Source organism: Rattus rattus, chromosome 5, assembly GCF_011064425.1.
Source record: "Rattus rattus isolate New Zealand chromosome 5, Rrattus_CSIRO_v1, whole genome shotgun sequence".
Taxonomy (NCBI): domain Eukaryota; kingdom Metazoa; phylum Chordata; class Mammalia; order Rodentia; family Muridae; genus Rattus; species Rattus rattus.
The window spans coordinates 53,537,164-53,555,545 of NC_046158.1; the positions used below are offsets into that span (position 1 = coordinate 53,537,164).

An 18,382-nucleotide genomic window follows, 5' to 3' on the forward strand; every position below is an offset into this window, starting at 1 on the left:
TCCCTTCTCTTCACTGTCTCCCTGTCTCTTCACTGTGCTCCCTGTCTCTTCACTGTGCTCCCTGTTTCTGCACTGTGCTCCCTGTCTCCTCACCGTGCTCCCCGTCTCTTCACTGTGCTCCCCGTCTCTTCACTGTGCTCCCCGTCTCTTCACTGTGCTCCCCGTCTCTTCACTGTGCTCCCCGTCTCTTCACTGTGCTCCCTGTCTCTTCACTATGCTCCCCGTCTCTTCACTGTGCTCCCCGTCTCTTCACTGTTCTCCATGACTCTTCACTGTGCTCCCCGTCTCTTCACTGTGCTCCCCGTCTCTTCACTGTGCTCCCCGTCTCTTCACTGTGCTCCCTATCTCTTCACTGTGCTCCCTGTCTCTTCACTGTGCTCCCTGTCTCTTCACTGTGCTCCCTGTCTCTTCACTGTGCTCCCTGTCTCTTCACTGTGCTCCCCGTCTCTTCACTGTGCTCCCCGTCTCTTCACTGTGCTCCCGTGCTCTTCACTGTTCTCCATGACTCTTCACTGTGCTCCCAGTCTCTTCACTGTGCTCCCTGTCTTTCACTGTTCTCCATGACCCTTCACTGTGCTCCCCCTTCTCACTGTGCTCCCCGTCTCTTCACTGTTCTCCATGACTCTTCACTGTGCTCCCCGTCTCTTCACTGTGCTCCCTGTCTCTTCACTGTGCTCCCCGTCTCTTCACTGTGCTCCCCGTCTCTTCACTGTGCTCCCTGTCTTTTCACTGTGCTCCCTGACTCTTCACTGTGCTCCCTGTCTCTTCACTGTGCTCCCCGTCTCTTTACTGTGCTCCCCGTCTCTTCACTATGCTCCCTGTCTCTTCACTGTGCTCCCTGAAGTCTTCCAAGGAGAATACAGCTCACATAGCTTGTTGGGTTTTGCAGTAATGAGAAGGGCTATGGTTTCCTTGATGTTTAAGGCTGGTTGGGCCTCCTATATACATAAGTCAGTGGCATATAGCAACTCTGCTCATGTTTCAAACCTTTGACTTTTCCGTCTGCTGTCTCTCTGGCCTTCTCTGTCCTAACCTGGGCGAAAGCCTTATTTTTCATGACTCATCTAGAGAACCCAACACAATTTCACCTGAACATTATTATTGGATGACTAACCTCAATTAAGTCTGCAAAGCCTCTTCGCTATAGACCATCCATAACTGATGGCAAGGGCAAGGTACCAGAGGTCAAACCTCTGCCTAGCCCACTTGGGACGACTTTGTTGTTTAAAATGATATACAGTGGCAAGTTTGGACTGTCTGACGTTATTCATGCCGTCATGGTGAAATGCTTTATTTAGTGACTTTGTTCTTAGTGTTGTTTTACTGTCCCTGTCATTGCCAAGCATGTCAAGGGACAGGGAGACTGTTTCAGCATCTCCTCTTTAATGAAATTCAAAACTTCCTTTTCTCTCTCAATTCAATTGTTTGTCCCTGGAAAGGAAACAGCTTCCAATTAGTTAGAATTCTTGACAAATTGTTGTTGCACATTTTAACAGCAGCCCTGTGAAACTCAGATTTGATTACGCCAGGCTCACACGGCTTTAGAATTCCGTTTGTTTATGGTGAGAGCTTGGGCACTGTCTTCTATCTTCCCATGCGTGGCATGTGGCAGCAGGCCATTTCGTGTGTATTTGCATAAAACACCCTCACTTCCTTTGATTTGTGATAGCTGCTGTGCTGTGTTGTGGCCAGTTTTTCAACAGAAACATTTTTTGTCATTCCTATCAGATTGTACTCCTTGCTTATGTGGGCTTTGTTGGTTGTGTGTGTGTGTGTGTGTGTGTGTGTGTGTGTGTGTGTGTGTTTGTTGGGTGCACGTGCATGGGTATCCACACATAAGGGCACATGGTGCATGCATGAGCATGTGTGTGTGTCCATGCATATGAAGATCAGAACTGTCCCCTTCCTCAGTTGCTCTCCACCTTATATATGGTCTCTCATTTCAACCCAGTGTGCCCTGATTTCTTTGGTTAGCCTACTTAGCCAAGTTGCTTTGGAGATCCCATCTCTGCTTCCCAAGTTCAAGAAATGCAGTCAGGCCCACACATGACTGGACATTCGTGTGGGTACTGGGGGTCTGAGTTCTCCCCCTCTGGTTTGCATGAAAAACACTCTACTCCCCGTATCATCTCCCAGTCCCCCTGTCATACGGGCTTTTCAATAAAACAGTAACTTTTTATATCAACATCATCATTGATCCAAGCAATTGTAAAACGATTGATTTATTTATTATTTTATGTCTATGAGTATTTGCATGTACATAGGTATGTGCCTGCCTGTCTGCTGCTCGTGGAGGCTACACATCCCTTGGATGTGGAGTTACAGATGATTGTAATCCAGCATGTGGGTGCTGGGAATCAAATGTGGGTCTTCTGCAAGCGCAGCAACTGCTCTTAACTACAGAGTCCTCTCTCCAGCCCCTTATTGCGAAATGCTGTTGAAAATATTAACCAGCATTTAGATCCAGCCAGGTAGCACCAACAACGTACAATACACAAAGTGGCAATACAAATGTCTGTGTGCCAACGGCAGTGTCACAGCTGTCACCTACGACAGCAGTCACCATTCGGACGTTCAATGCCATTCAATCAGCCCTATCCCTGGGATTATAGGGCAAAATGTCCGGCCAGCTAGTGAATGGGAACTCCTTTGGGAATCCACTATCCATTAGCAATTCTTTATTGTTTAAAAATATGACTGTCTCAGGTGTATTGACTTTCCTAAATAAAAGTCAGAAAACATCAATTAATGACAATGGCATTAAGAAAGTAATACCATGTTGGAAGAGAAAACTAACAATTCAGACAACTTGGATGTTATTCCCTTTGCGTTTCCTTAAGTGTGCCATCTCCTCTGTGCACTTGGGTTTCTGCAGTTTAGCTCATCCATGTAAACTAACTTCCCCCATAAACTCTCGTATGAGGTCTGAGGCCCCTCTTCACAGTCTTTTAATACAGAGCTGAGTCAGGAGTACAGGGCCAAAGCACAAAAATTCAGTCATCCTAATAAATGAATTGTCATGCATTTTTTAAATTGATGAACTGGTGCAAAACTGCTATAATGAACAAATTGCCAAAGGCGTTTTCAAGACTTTTTTTTTTGTTTGTTTCAGGATTTAATGTGGCTTAGCCAGATTCTACCATAATGTGGCTAAGTATTCTGATTATGCTACAAACTTCTTAATGGCTCCCTGGTCAATTTGAGAACTTTCTTGTTTATTTTTTGCTTTGTTTTGACAGAGTCTGACTAGGTAGCCCAGGCAGGCTTTGAAGTCGTGATCCGCATGCCAGTCTTGCAATTTCTGGTATTGTTTGGATGGGCTGTTAATACTTGTGCTCTCTGTCGACACAATCCCCTGGGCACGTAAGTATGTTAGACAGTGCAGTCTTGGTCTTGATAGAGTGGGGATTGGATGGTAATAACTTCCAGGCACAAGATCACAGGGAGGTAGGCTGCTGAGTGGAATATTACTCTCAGAAGATGGCTTAAGAGTCTCCTAGCTTAAAACTGTGTGAGCAACACACTTCACTTCTCCAGGCCTCGGCTTCTTCATTTACAAAGTAAGAATAGTAATTCCATTCTTGGCACTGAGAGCAGGTAAGTCTGACAGCCACTAGACATTCAAGGGCAGTTAACTCGCCTTCTGCACTTAAATAAGAAATCATTATAATGACAATATTGGATTCACAGAATCATAGGTTCCTGGAACCTCATTATTGCTAGAAAAATAGTGAATAGGATTTATCAATTTTATTGCCTTCATTTAATAATGAGTGTATTATTCTCCTAGGACAGCCAGAACAAATTACCGCTAGCTTTAAGGCAGTAGTAATTCCTTCCCTCATGGTGCTGGGGGTCCTGGCTTGAAGATAGCACACTCCAATTTCTCCCTGTCTTCACATGGCACTTGCCTTGTGCTTCTACTTCTCTAAGAAAGGCATGAGTCACTGGGTGAACCGGCCAAAGGGTCTAAATTTATCTTTACTTAATTTCAAGATGCCTAACTAATTCTGTCTTCATGTCCATATGAAGGTTTGGGGTAGACATGAATTTTGGATTGGGAATCACCTTTAAACAATACTATTTCTCTGAAATAACATTTAAAATAAGTCCTTTTTTTTTTTCATCTTAAATGTTTTTAGAATCCAGGCATGGTGATGCACACCTGTAACCCCAGAATTAAGGTAGAAATTAGGAGGATTAGGAGTTCTATGCCAGGCTTGACAACATGAGATTCTGTGTGTGTGTGTGAGTGTGTGTGTGTGTGTTGTGTATGTGTGTATGTCTTGAATCTTAAAAGATTTCATCTTTTTACTATCCCTGTTTTTTTAAGACGTGAGCTATTGTGACTTGAAGTTACGGCTTGGTGAGGTCAGAGCCTCCCAGATCACTGCAGAGGGGAGAAGTCTGCTAGTGGCTGGCTGCAGCATACCCGTGCCCGGCCAGGGTAAAAGAGGCACAGACTGAGAGGGAGCACAACGCAATCGTGCCCAACATCTCACAATCCCTAGTGCGGGAGGTTCTCGGTTTCCTGTGAGTTTCACCTCCAGCTCCTCAAGCCCCTGGATCCTTGATGACTCTGCTTGCCTCTCCTCCAGTCTTTCATTTACTGCTGAATTCTCTTCTTGGACTGCTTTTCAAATCAAATCCCTATACAAGTGTCCTACTGCTGCTCTTCCAAATTACCATCAACTCTGCGGCTTCAAAGAGCAGCAGGTTAATACCCTGTAGTTCTCTAGGAGATGCTCCAGTCCCTCACCTTTTCCAGTTTCTAGAGTCTTCCCCATTGCCTGGCCAGAGTCCCCTCCTTTGTCTTCAAAGCCAGCAATGACAGGCTGCCTCTCAAAATGTCTGACTCCAACTTCTGACTCTATCACCAGAGAGCCTTCCTTGACAAAGGCTCCTGTGATTACCTAGAATTTATTCAGATGACTGATAATCTTCCTATGTTAAATAATATTTTATCAATATGCTAATTATACACAGTACTGTTATGATGTCGCTTTTATTCATGTGCACAGTGTGCACCAATCATATTTTCCCATTACCTTCTGTGATGCCTCCTGCTCCTTCTCTTTTTCTTCCCAACTAGCCCCCTTGAACTTCCTTTTCTCCTTTCATTTCTTCTTCCTCTTCCTCCCTCTCCTCTTCTCTGCACATGTGCACAGGTGCATCTGTCTGTCTGTCCTAATGAGTTTCATTAGGGCTGCTTACAGCATGGGTGAATGTTTGTAGAAACATGGGCCCCTTGTCAGTGGCTATATCACTGAGGAAAGTGATTCTCCCTCTCCATCAACAGGAAGTGTATATAAATCCTCAGGGGAGAATACAACTTGGGATTCTTGATTCCATTTGTAAAGTTTGTGTTGCCATGGAAGGAAGCACTGACTGGCTCTGGGGTTAGGCAGGCTGTTTTTCTGACTGTTAAATTCACTCAGCACTGATTAAAGAATGCTTTAGCTTTTAAACTTCCGAAGCTATCTACTGTCTGCCTGCCTTTTCAAAGGCCCACCCACCAGATGGTCTTTGGTTTTCCGTTTTAATGGCTGGAGGGATCAAGCCCAGACCTTTGCACATGCTGGATAAGCACTCAACAAGTAAGCTGGACGGAGAGCCATCAACAAAGGGGCGGGCCCTACTGGATGCTCCAAGATTTCTGGTTTTATTTTTCTTTGATCTTTCTGGGTGTAACAAATGGAATTCAAAAATTCCTTCTTTCTATTAAAAAAATAGATTGTCCCTATAGTTCCCTTGATCAGAGAAGATAAAATAGCTATAGAATTTGGGTTTTAAGTGATTATATTTCCACTAAATTCCATTAAATTATTATTCTTCATTTAGTTGTAGCCTCTCAGAAACTATAGATACTGGGACACGATTTTTGATACTTTAAATATAAGAGCTAAGAATGTTCAATTCTCTTTTTTTAAGATTTATTAATTTATTTTATGTATGTGAGCGCACTGCTGCTTTCTTCAGATAATCCAGAAGAGGCCATCGTATCTCATTACAGACAGTTGTGGTTGCTGGGGATTGAACTCAGGACCTCTGGAAGAATAGTTGGTGCTCTTAACCACTGAGCCACCTCTCCAGCCCAGAATGTTCAATTCTTAAAGTATCCATATTTATCTTGGAAAGATACATAAAACAAGACCAAAAGTATTTTAAATTAAGTAAAGACTATAAGTATTGATATTTCTTTAAGTATTGTTTTGTCTCTCATGACTACATTATCAAATGAAAGGCTTGTGCATAAGGCCAGAAGTGGAATCCTATTTAAAAACAGAACAAATGCTCTAAGAAGGTTTGTTCAGCTGCTTCACAAAGGTAGCTTTCTGATGGAAGGTCCCAGTCTGAGCCCCAGGGAGGAAGAAAGTTGACTGGTTTGGGTGAGATCTTGTTTCTTGTGTGCACGTCAGTATTGACCACACAAGATGACCGTGGCTGTCCCCACAGAGACAGTGCCTCACTGTGAGCAGGAGCAGAACTTGCCTCTCTCGGATGCATCCTGATTCTGTGAACTCCAAGAAAGCCTGCCTGGCATGGAGTACTTCCTTACGGAATCCTTGCAAGCTGGAGCATATCTAGGGGATAGGTAAGGGACACGAGGGTCTAGAGACTGTGGCATAGAAAGAGCAGCTAAAAGATGATGACTGTTGATCTGGCAAAGTTAAGGACAGGGGATCCATGGAGGTTCTCCACAGAAGAGTCTTTGCTAAATGCAGGATTTAATCCCTCTGGCCTACATTTCCCATCCTGTGGTCCCCCCACATCCTAGCCCACACCACTGTGGTCCTTCCATGTCTTAGCCCACACCACTGTGGTCCTCCCACATCCTAGCCCTCCTGACTGTGGTCCTCCCATATCCTAGCCCCCTGACTGTGGTCCTCCCACATCCTAGCCCTCCTGACTGTGGTCCTCCCACATCCTAGCCTTCATTACTGTGGTCTCCCACATCCTAGCCCACACCACTGTGGTCCTCCCACATCCTAGCCCTCCTGACTGTGGTTCTTCCACATCCTAGCCCTCCTGACTGTGGTCCTCCCACATCCTAGCCCTCCTGACTGTGGTCCTCCCACATCCTAGCCCTCCTGACTGTGGTCCTTCCATATCCTAGCCCACGTGACTTGTCAAGACAGAAACCTCATCCCATCACATCACTATTGTAATTCCCCAGTTTCTAAGCCAATTAAGTGGCTCTGGGCATAGCATAAGGACCTGGCGGGATTCTCACCTCAGTCAGATGGCATTCTCAGCAGCTGGTTACAACAAGGAATCAGGGACCATCACCAGCAATAATGATGATCCTTGTGACAACAGCTCACAGCCCTGATGTTCATTCTCTCAGTCTCTCCTCTCAAAGTCTCTGCTTATGACAGTTCCCCTCCCTGGAGGTTAGTTAGGTCCTGTAAGGCCTGACTGAAGTCTTTCCACATACAAAAGCTTTCCTTGAGGTCCACCTCCCGTTCATCCTCAAATGAGGTGGTTGCCATTGGAGACAATACATGTCACACAAAGATGTGCCCTGTACCATAGGGTTATTTTGTGCTGAGAGAAATTGAGAAGCAGATCCAAGAAAAGCTCCCCGCCATAAAGTAGGTCATAGGATAATGAGGGTGCCCTTACCCTTGTCTTATGAGGGAGGATAACATTTGACCACCACAGACAACAACATTAAACCCTTACTGGCCTGGAGTGAACTCCATATAGAGTGTTTCCTTTCCTGTAATTTACTGTCCTGTATTCAGCACCTCTTTTCTTTAGACTTCTCAACAATATATTGATCTTTCTTTTCTTTAAGATTTACTTTTATTTTTTATTTTCTATATTTGAGTGTATGCCTACATGTATACACACACACACACACACACACACACACACACACACACACACACAGAGTTTTGCCTACTGCCCAAAGTGTCCAGAAGACGGTGCCAGATCCCTTGGAACTGGAATGATGAATGCCTGTGAGGTTCCATGAGGGCTCTGGTAATCAAGCCGTAGCTCTGAAGCTCTTCTTTAAGAGTTACTTATCTTTCCCTTGGTAGCTCCCATGAATACATGAGAAAGGCATAACCTCTGTCTTTCTCTACCTTTTGTCAATAGGGTCCTGTCTTGGCAAATAAATCAGGATAGAAAAAATAATTTTTCTCTATAGAGCCCATCCCTTGTATTAACATAACACCCTGCACAAACCCTGAGTAGAAAAAGACCTTGGAGAGTTAATCACTGAGTTACCCTTTGACCTCCCTATTGATCTCCCTTCTCGGTCAACAGGCTCAGATACCTAAGCCTTATCTTCACAGTCCTTTTCTTTCATAGGCACCAACTCATGCAAATAACTGTCCCTTCATATCCCTGTTTAGATTCTTATATTCTGCTAATGGTGATAAAAATCAGTGCACACACAGGGCCACTTAGGAACCAGGCAACATACTATGTCCCAGTTAGGGAAAGTATACATTTCCTGATTTCCACACAAATGATCAGTTCTGTTCAGATTTGGGAAAAATGACCAGTAAGTCTAAGAGAGTGCAGGGAACTGTGCAGAACGGTGGTGGCGACTCCTGTCGTACACACAGGAGTTCAGGAGTGGGCAGATGCTTGCATGCCATGCCAAAGGTCAGGAGCTCTGGGTAGTGCATGGGGAAAACAGGATTCAGCAATAAGCATGGTTGTGAGGCATCCTAGAGACTTCCTGAAATCTTTAAAGGTTGCTTTGACAAGGTCCGGACACCTGTCTTTCTAGAGAGAACTGGCTGAGCAGAAGTAGGAGTTATCATTGTTAATGTGACTCTTTGTAGTTGTAATCTGGAGGCTGGGTCAGACCTGGTTACATTTTTTGTATTTGATTATGTTCTATTATATTCTACTGCGTTCCTAGTCTATTTTCACTGTTGGTTGACCACTGGATCCTTGAGGACAGGCTCCTCTGCTGTTAAAATCTCTGTAGCCCTGTCACCTGACACAGTTCTCAGCCTTGGGCAGCAGGGAGTCAGGATATGGCTGTTGGCTAAAGAAGTGTCTTCATTGAATACATTTAGGGGAAAAAAGGTACAGGAAGCTTCTGCAAAACAAAATGGCTTTTTATCAGTAGAAGAAGATGGTATTGTCAAGGATGTCCTGAAACAGGTATGTATGTCAGAGAGAGAGAGAGAGAGAGAGAGAGAGAGAGAGAGAGAGAGAGAGAGAGAGAGAGAGAAGAACTGGTTGAATATAGACCATGGGCATGACCAGGAAGAAACTGGCTGCTTAAGAGGCTAAGTGAAATTGATGAGTCAGCGATGGAACTTTAGAATTGTTTAGAAAAAAAACAGTCAAATATCTTTATATCTAGTGATTCAGACACACTAACAAGGTACAGACGTCTACCATAAACTGGATCCCTGTTTTCTTTTCTAGCCAACCTCTCACTCAAGTTCTTCCCCTGCTTCTTTGCTCTCTGCTACTATAATTTTGATTTTTGAAACAATGCTCTGTAAATGGAATTGCATACCACATAGCCAAGGCCTCTCTTAAATTTATACAATTGATATAAATAAATAAATAAATAAATAAATAAATAAATAAATAAATGTGTCCATTTTGACTTCCTGGTTTCTGTGACGGTAAACACTATCTAATTAGGGGTTGGGGATTTAGCTCAGTGGTAGAGCGCTTGCCTAGGAAGCACAAGGCCCTGGTTCGGTCCCCAGCTCCAAAAAAAAAAGAACAACAACAACAAAAAAAAACCACTATCTAATTAATCTTGGGGGACTTAACATCACGCAGGAGCCAACCGTTTGCAGATCTCTCTCTGTGTGTGGTTCTATATTAGATTACTTGAAGTGGGCAGATTCACCTTAAATGCAGGTGGCATCATGGCCTATAGTCTCAGACTGAATAAAAAGAAAAAAGTGAGGTGAGTAAGCCATTCTGCACTCTGCTTCCCGACTGGATGCAATATGACCGACTGCCTCATGCTTCTGCCGTGGTGACTTTCCCATCGTTACAGATTTACACGCAAACTGTGAGTGAAAATAAACCCTTCCTTCCCTTTTAAAGTTGTGTTGTCTGGTATTTTGAGAGTAACTAATACAATATTCATTTTCCAAAATTAAAGACAATAGTGCATATTTTTAAGATTCCAATTTCCCTTGGATATTGAAACAGACATTTGCCTGGACAGCCCTTTAAATATATAGATTTTTGTATTTCATTTCCAATATATTTAATAGGAATATCTCAGCATTTACCTCAGAATTAAGTTTTTACCAAATTCTCCAAACTTGATTTTAATTGATCAACTAGATTTGAGAATCATTAACCTAAGATATTCATTTTATGGGATCAATTGTTGGATTTTGAGTTAAGCATCACAACAGAATCAAAGTTTACAGTTCAGAAGAGTTGTCTTTGGATGTAAGGCTACTTCTTACTGGGGCCTTCATCAAGTAATGTAAACTTGCTTATTCTGGTTTTCTTTCCATTGCTGTGATAGAAATTAAAAACAACTTGGGGATAAAGGATTCTTTTGGGTTTCACTTCTGGGTCACAGTATGTCATGAGGGAAGTCAGGGCAGGACCTCAAGCAGTAGCTTAAAGAAGAAACTATGGAGGGATGCTGCTTCCTGCTTGCTCTCCTGCTTGCTCACTTCCTTATACTTAACTGTTATTTTTATATAGGCCCAGGCCTGCCTGTCTAGGGGTGGAGCCATGTATAATCATCTGGACTCTCCTACATCAATGGAGACAACTAAAACAGCCCTTCACAGACATGCCTACAACTCACCTGATAAACATAATCACTCCATTGCGAGATCTTGTTCAGGTGACACTAGGCTGTGCCAAGTGGACAGTTAATGTAAGCTAGGACATTGCCAACCTTTGATTTTCTCTTTTGTCTTTTAGGGTTAATCATGTCTACTTCAAAAGATTTGGGGAGGTGAAACACTTCTCAATCAGCACACGGCCAGCACACTTGGCACCTAATGGACAGAATTTGCTCGCATCACTGCCACGGGTATCAGGACTGGGAGTGGCATCTTCACATTGTCCTCAGCACTTGGCCACTGTTTTCTAAATTTGTGCATTTTGCTTAATTTCACTACTTCTTAGCCTTCCCTCCAGAGATGAATCAAGGTCTAGAGAATCAACTTTTGTAGTGGCCCAGATATTATTCTTAGGAGTGCAAACCTAAGGGGTACTCTTGGGCTGTCTCTGACCCTCTTTGTGACAGCCCTCAAAGATGCCAACAGAGACAAACTGCTGGAAACACACTTTCCTGTCAGGAGAAGATATTATTGGCCAAATACGAACAAGCAAGGAGATCAACATGAAGCAGAAAGTTGTTTTTTCAGAATAATTAGGGAATGTGAAAAATTGACTTTATTTATTTACAGCTTCAATGTTGGATATTTGGTGTCAAATGCTTGATGTAGAACAAAAATAAAAGCTGGTGGTTGTAGAAAATGGGCTTCCTTCATAGGTATTCCATTCTCCTTGCAAAAGCAATTCTGAAATCCTCAAACCATTACAAAGTTCAGGGGAGGGTGGTATTAAAGTCTACAGGCAAGATCATAACGTATCACAAGTATTAAAGTTCAGTCTTTTCTTTTCCTGTGGTCCTGACTGTGAGTCAGAGACTCTCATTCCTGGCAAGCACTCTGTTACTGAGTTAAACCCTTGGCCCTCTTCTCAGTGTTTGTTTTGAGCTAGGATTCCACTGCCTTCCCATGCCTTGGTCCTATTCCATAGCAATGGTGTACCTTGACCTTGGGGTTTTCTTGACTCAGTTTTCCGAGCAGCTACGTTAGCAGGCTAGTGCCATCTGACCTCATCCGACGAGTTTGTCTTAAGAACACAGAGCAAGAGGGATATATCCTGTACACATTCATTGTTCAGCAATAGCTTTTATTAAAGTTATGAAGTTCAGAAAAGTGGAAGGTGGCCGCACCTGATGAAACAGAGTGAAGCAACTCCTATCCTCAAAGCACTAAACGATGCAGCTAACATCAAGGAGCAAGGAGCATCACAAGACAAGTACGAACCCCATGAGCCTTACCTGTTCTCCGCGTCCGCACTGCACTTTGGGGACATCAGTTCAAAGGATTTGGTAAACTTCACCACCTGTGTCATACAGAGAGACAGCAAATCCAAGTCAATTAAAGCTTCCCCACAGCTCCAAATGGTGCAATAACCATTTTCATCTCTGTGATGATCATTACGATAATTGGGGATTAAGGAGCCATTTCAGTGGAGAGGTCCCAAGAGAAGAAAGGTCTAATGCACATTTTGTGCTTGACTTCTTCAGTAGCAAACATCAACACCCCCACTTAACTAGATCTATTCGGTACCCGGGCCTGCAAGCCTGATCTTTCACTATTTGCAATTTCTCTCCATTACTTTGCCCTAAAGTGCATCAAGTTCTTTCTTTAAAAAACAAAACAAAGCACACTGTAGGGTTCATCCTGCCATTTTATTACAAATGAGGCATATGCAAGGTGTAGCCAATCCTTGCAGATGGGTAAATTTTTACATGATATTGGCCAAGTAGATGATCCCCAGACTACTGAAGGGAAGGTAGGGCTTAGAGGGGTTAAATGGTTATGCAGGAAGACATGTAGACAGTGGATTGTAGAACTGAGATTCAAACCAGGGTTTGATGGTTTGATTCCATGTTTCATTTCCCCACTACTCCATTCTGCCTTCATCAGCAAGAGCAAGATGGATTGCAGCTGTTAATTATGTGAGTTAACTATGATTTGTTCAAAAGCAAAACAGACAGATAAATTCTATGTTGAGCATGGTAGCACACACCTTTAATCCCAATGCTCCTAAGGCAGAGAGGCAGATCTCAATGAGTTCCAAAACTGGTCTGCCTTACATAGAATGTCCATGTCAGCAAGGGCTATACAGTAAGACCCCATCTCCAAATAAATAAGTGAATGAACAAACATAAACAAATAAACATTTTAAAATTCATTTCATAATCATTTGTTGACTATATACTGTGTTCAATATGAATAAACACAGACTAAAAGTAACTTAAAGTAATTTGGATTGGCATCATATAATATTAGTCAAATAATAAATTAATAAAATGTCATCAATTGTTTCTTGTTTAGACATCAAGACTACAACTTTTTGAAATGTAAATAAGAAATACCCAATTTAATAAAGATGGAAAAATAAATAAATAAATAAATAAATAGAATATAGCTTTTTATTTTCTGACCCAATAAGTTTGAATTCTTCAATATCAGCAATGATAATTTATGGCTTAATTTTACTACTTATAGAACATTAAAATTCCTGCCGCAGAAAAGCATGATTGCTATGCAGCAGAAAAATCAAAGCCCAATGCTTCTGATTGCCTTGTCCCAGATAATACTAATCACTTTAAAAAAAAAGAAGAACCATGTAATGTAGCCGTTTGGGCTAGCATTGTTTCAACTCCTGCTTAGGGTTTCCATTCCCTTGATAAAACACCATGATCAAAAGTCACCTGCAGAGGAAGAGGTTTATGTTCACTGTATACTTTTGCAGTTAGGGCTTTTTAAAGTATTTTTTTATTTGTAATTATAGTCTCTCTCTCCCTCCCTCCTTCTCTCTGTCTCTCTGTCGCTGTCTCTGTCTCTGTCTCTCTCTCTCTCCCTTCCCCCCCCCGTGTGTGTGTGTGTGTGTGTGTGTGTGTGTGTGTGTGTGCATACACACGTGCAGTAGGTATGCACTGGTTTATAAGATAGAATGGGGAATTTTAAGCTATAGATGCATAGGCATAGGATCACGAAGAATGTAAGACATATAAACACCTCTTGATAGAACTTCAGCTAGAATTTGGTTCTTAAAATATAAATGATGAGCATTTAAAAATACTAAAATGAAAAAAAGCAGAAAAACAACAACCCCCAAACAAAACAAAACATCCTGAACAAAATAAATAACAAAAAACAAAACAAAACAAACACCAAGGAGATTGTAGTTTGGTTGGTAGAGAACTTGCCTAACAGGGAGCCCTGGGTTGGATCTTTTGCTTTGTGTACACTAAACATGATGGCACATTCTTGGAATCTCAGCGCTTGGGAGTGGAGGAGGTGGTGAGAAGTTCAAGAAGTCCTAGAGATTCTGAGTCTGTCCTGAGCTACATCAGACCCTAAAAGTCTAAAACAAAATAATAGTAAAACAGGTTCAACTTTTATTTCATTTGTAAGAGAGAGCTATAGGTACGCATCTGCCAAGTGCTGTTACCTCACGGTAAACCAGTCCATGAAGTCATGATAAAAATCAGATATAATGTATGAGATGGGGTGGCACAAGCCTTTAATCCCAGCACTCTGGAAGCAGAGGCAGGCAGATCTCTATAGTTCAAGGCCAGCTTAGTCTGTATAGCAAGTTCCAGGACAGCCAGACCTACATATAGAACTTACCTCCCCTCCAAAAAAAAATCACACATAAGATTCATAAGTAAAAAATTTATGGCTTTATGCTTGCCACATAAGCGTAAAGACTTATTTTTGACTCCCCAGGAAGTGTAATAAAAATACTGAGTGAAGGGACATGCATTGGTAACTCCAGCACTGTGAAGACAGAGTCACACAGATTCCCTCAGCTTACTAGCCAGCCAGCATAGCCTACCTGCTGAGTCCCAGTGAGAAACCCTGGCACTGTCTCTAAAATCAAGATGGGTGACATTAGAGGTGCAAATGCTGACACTGTCCTCTACATGCATGAGTGTATACATTCGTGTGAACACACAGAGAGGGGGAGGGGGAGGGGAGGGCGAGGAGGAGGGGGAGGGGGAGAAATAAGAGGGGGAGGGAGAGAATTTAATCTTTATACTTGCCCCTGGCTCCTGGGAGAGAAACCTTTAAATCTTGAAATGTCTGATAAACAAGTCTATGTGCTACCAGGCATTGGCACAGCCAGAAAATAACAATATGATTTAGAACGGCGCTTTGAGCCACACCAACAGTATGATTTAGGGGATACGTGTAGAGTGTCTTGAGCTGCATGGTGTCATCTGACCTCTCGAAGAACAGAGAGCAAAGTTAGCTAAATAGATGGATGGCCAACTGGGTTACTGCGATAGAACCTCAGTTAAGATTCTACATGCTAAGGGTCAGGCCTCAGTGGACAAAACTTTATGTGTATTGTCACATTTCATCACCACTATATTCTTTAAGTCTTCCCAGCCAGTCATTTGAAACAGAGGACGGTCTTGGGAGCCCCTAAAGTTACAATCAGTGTGAGAAACAAAGACACTATTGTAGACTGCAGTTTTTAACAATGTAAACTACAAAACTATGTAAAAACTGATTTACATACTAATTCTTAGGTTTCTGTATCTTTAGGAAGAAATATAGTCATAATCAAATGTTGATACTGGCAGGGCTTTGTTTAAATATTAGTTATCTAATGATTATGAGGTACCACACAAAGCAGGGAGCTATCAAGTAAACACAATCGCCAAACTTCAACAACATTTAGAATGATGAATTTGTCCTCTTGGTCAGCCTAAGGATGTCCAGATAGCTGGCAACACATTACTTCTGGATGTTTCGAGACGAGGTTAATAATTGAATCAGTATGATGAGCAAAGGTCATCGCCACCACCGAGAGTCTGGACAGGCCGGAAGGGGAAGGGTGAGATTGCTGTAAGCTAGGGTGTTCCTCTTGCCCTGCCCTGAGACACTGGCACAGCTGGTTCTGTCTTTGGCCTCAGACCAGGACTCGCATTCTTGGCCTCTGTGGTTCCTGCCTGGTGCACAGCACCAGTTTTCCCTGTTCTCTGGTTTGTAGACGGCAGATCAATGACCTTCAAAGGCTTCGTAATCTCAGGGGCCAATGTTTTCATTCCTATTCTCTCTCTCTCTCTCTCTCTCTCTCTCTCTCTCTCTCTCTCTCTCTCTCTCTCTCTCTCCCTCCCTCCCTCCCTCCCTCTCTCCTTTTCTCCCTCCCTCTCTCCTTTTCTCCCTCCCTCCTTATCTATCTATCTATCGGTCGGTCTGTCTGTCTGTCTGTCTGTCTATCTATCTATCTATCTATCTATCTATCTATCTATCTATCTCAATAAAATATTTACATTTTAAAGCACAGGATCAGACTTTCTTTTCTTTATGCCCTGATGTGATTCCTTCTAGGTGAAAGGGATTATAAAATCTATAAAAATTTCCCTTTGCTTTGACTCTTCAGAAGCTCAAAGCAAAGCTCTTTAAGTTTTACCACCATACAACAGCCTTCAGATTAAAATCACTTGATTTGGTTTTGCTTTCTCTTTTCCTTTTTTTGCTTGGAAAACCTCTCGTGACATTGCACATGTAGAACATGTCACAAGCACTTGCAATATTTGTTCGCTGACATTTTTACATTTTCTAGTTTGTTATCACTGTTGTTTTGAAAAAGTGTTCTAGCATGGAGACCAGTCTATCTTCAAACTCTCAATGCACCTACTTCAGACTCTTAAACTGACACCATAAACATGTGGTACCATCCACGGGTCTCAGAAACTTTAAGTTCTTCTTTGGTACTGAATTGAACAGGATTAGGGAAAAAAAATGAAGTACTGAAATCTTGAAAAGATATACAAATGTGGATAGAAATGTTTTCATAAATTAAATACTTGTATGAACGCCTTGTACGGGCTACTGGGTTGTGTAGAATTATCCAGGGGTAGAAAGAAACCTGAAGTGGCAAGGAAGGGAATCCAACACTCACTAGCCTACAGCTAACAGTGAATAAGGTAAGAATAAAAAAGCAGCAGGCCCGAGTCCCAGCAAGAGAGGAATAAAAGAAGTACAGCAAGGAGACTACTGAAGACAAAGCCACAGGGGTGTACGCCAAACAAGTTAGGCCGCCATTGAGACATCAGCCTGGGGCCCATGATGTGCCTGAAGCTGCTTTAGAGCCACGCTGTCTGATTTTGAAGGCTTCCGGTACACTCTACATCCCACTGCTGCCACAAATCTAAGTAAAGCCACATATTCAGGGACCCAGACCTACTAATAAAATCTCTCTATACAGTCTGTCATTTACGGACAACCTGAAGTTTAAAAATCACAGCTAAATTTGCCTCAGTAAATTGTTGGAAAGCATAGTTTGCACTTGGGCCTTAGTGCCCCTTCAAGATGATAATTAATTGAGAAGTAGCATAGTCCTGGGGATGTGACCTCATCTGCTTTCTTCTATTACTTAGAACAGGTGTAGGCAAAAGACAGCCTATGGGTCAAATCCTTATCACCACCTGTTTTTATAAATAAAGTTTTATTAAAACAGAGCCATGTTCATTTTCTACTATAACAATAGAGATAAATATTCCAGATGAAACTATATTGCAATGGAGTCCAAATATTTACTAGACAAACCTTTACAGAAAATAAATTTGGCAATCTTTGATCTACAGCAATGGTTATCAACTCCCCCTCGGGGTCACCTAAGACCATCAGAAATGGATATTTACATTATGGTTCAGAACAGTAGAAAAATTCCGGTTATAAAATATTGATAAAATTCTTCAAAGAGTTAGACAGAACAATTTGCAAATTCATCTGGAATAACAAAAACCCAGGATAGCTAAAACTATCCTCAACAATAAAAAAGGACTTCAGGGGGAATCACTATCCCTGAACTCAAAGCAGTATTACAGAGCAATAGTGATAAAAACTGCATGGTATTGGTACAGAGACAGACAGATAGACCAATGGAATAGAATTGAAGACCCAGAAATGAACCCACACACCTATGGTCACTTGATTTTTGACAAAGGAGCCAAAACCATCCAATGGAAAAAAAGATAGCATTTTCAGCAAATGGTGCTGGTTCAACTGGAGGTCAACATGTAGAAGAATGCAGATCAATCCATGCTTATCACCTGTACAAAAGCTTAAGTCCAAGTGGATCAAGGACCTCCACATCAAACCAGACACACTCAAACTAATAGAAGAAAAACTAGGGAAGCATCTGGAACACATGGGCACTGGAAAAATTTCCTGAACAAAACACCAATGGCTTATGCTCTAAGATCAAGAATCGACAAATGGGATCTCATAAAACTACAAAGCTTCTGTAAGGCAAAGGACACTGTGGTTAGGACAAAAACGGCAACCAACAGATTGGGAAAAGATCTTTACCAATCCTACAACAGATAGAGGCCTTATATCCAAAATATACAAAGAACTCAAAAGTTAGACTGCAGGGAGAAAAATAACCCTATTAAAAAATGGGGTTCAGAGCTAAACAAAGAATTCACAGCTGAGGAATGCCGAATGGCTGAGAAACACCTAAAGAAATGTTCAACATCTTTAGTCATCAGGAAATGCAAATCAAAACAACCCTGAGATTTCACCTCACACCAGTGAGAATGGCTAAGATCAAAAACTCAGGTGACAGCAAATGCTGGCGAGGA

The 18,382-nt window shown here is 42.2% G+C and overlaps 1 protein-coding gene across 1 annotated transcript in view; it reads right to left on the reverse strand.

Moving 5' to 3' along the window:
- Nucleotides 1-18,382, reverse strand: part of Pde11a (phosphodiesterase 11A) — a 223,371-nt gene that overhangs the window by 193,655 nt on the left and 11,334 nt on the right. Inside the window, exon 3 of the mRNA XM_032902539.1 lies at nt 12,044-12,108. Coding sequence (XP_032758430.1) covers nt 12,044-12,108 — 65 coding nt within the window. The remainder of the gene's footprint in view (nt 1-12,043; nt 12,109-18,382) is intronic.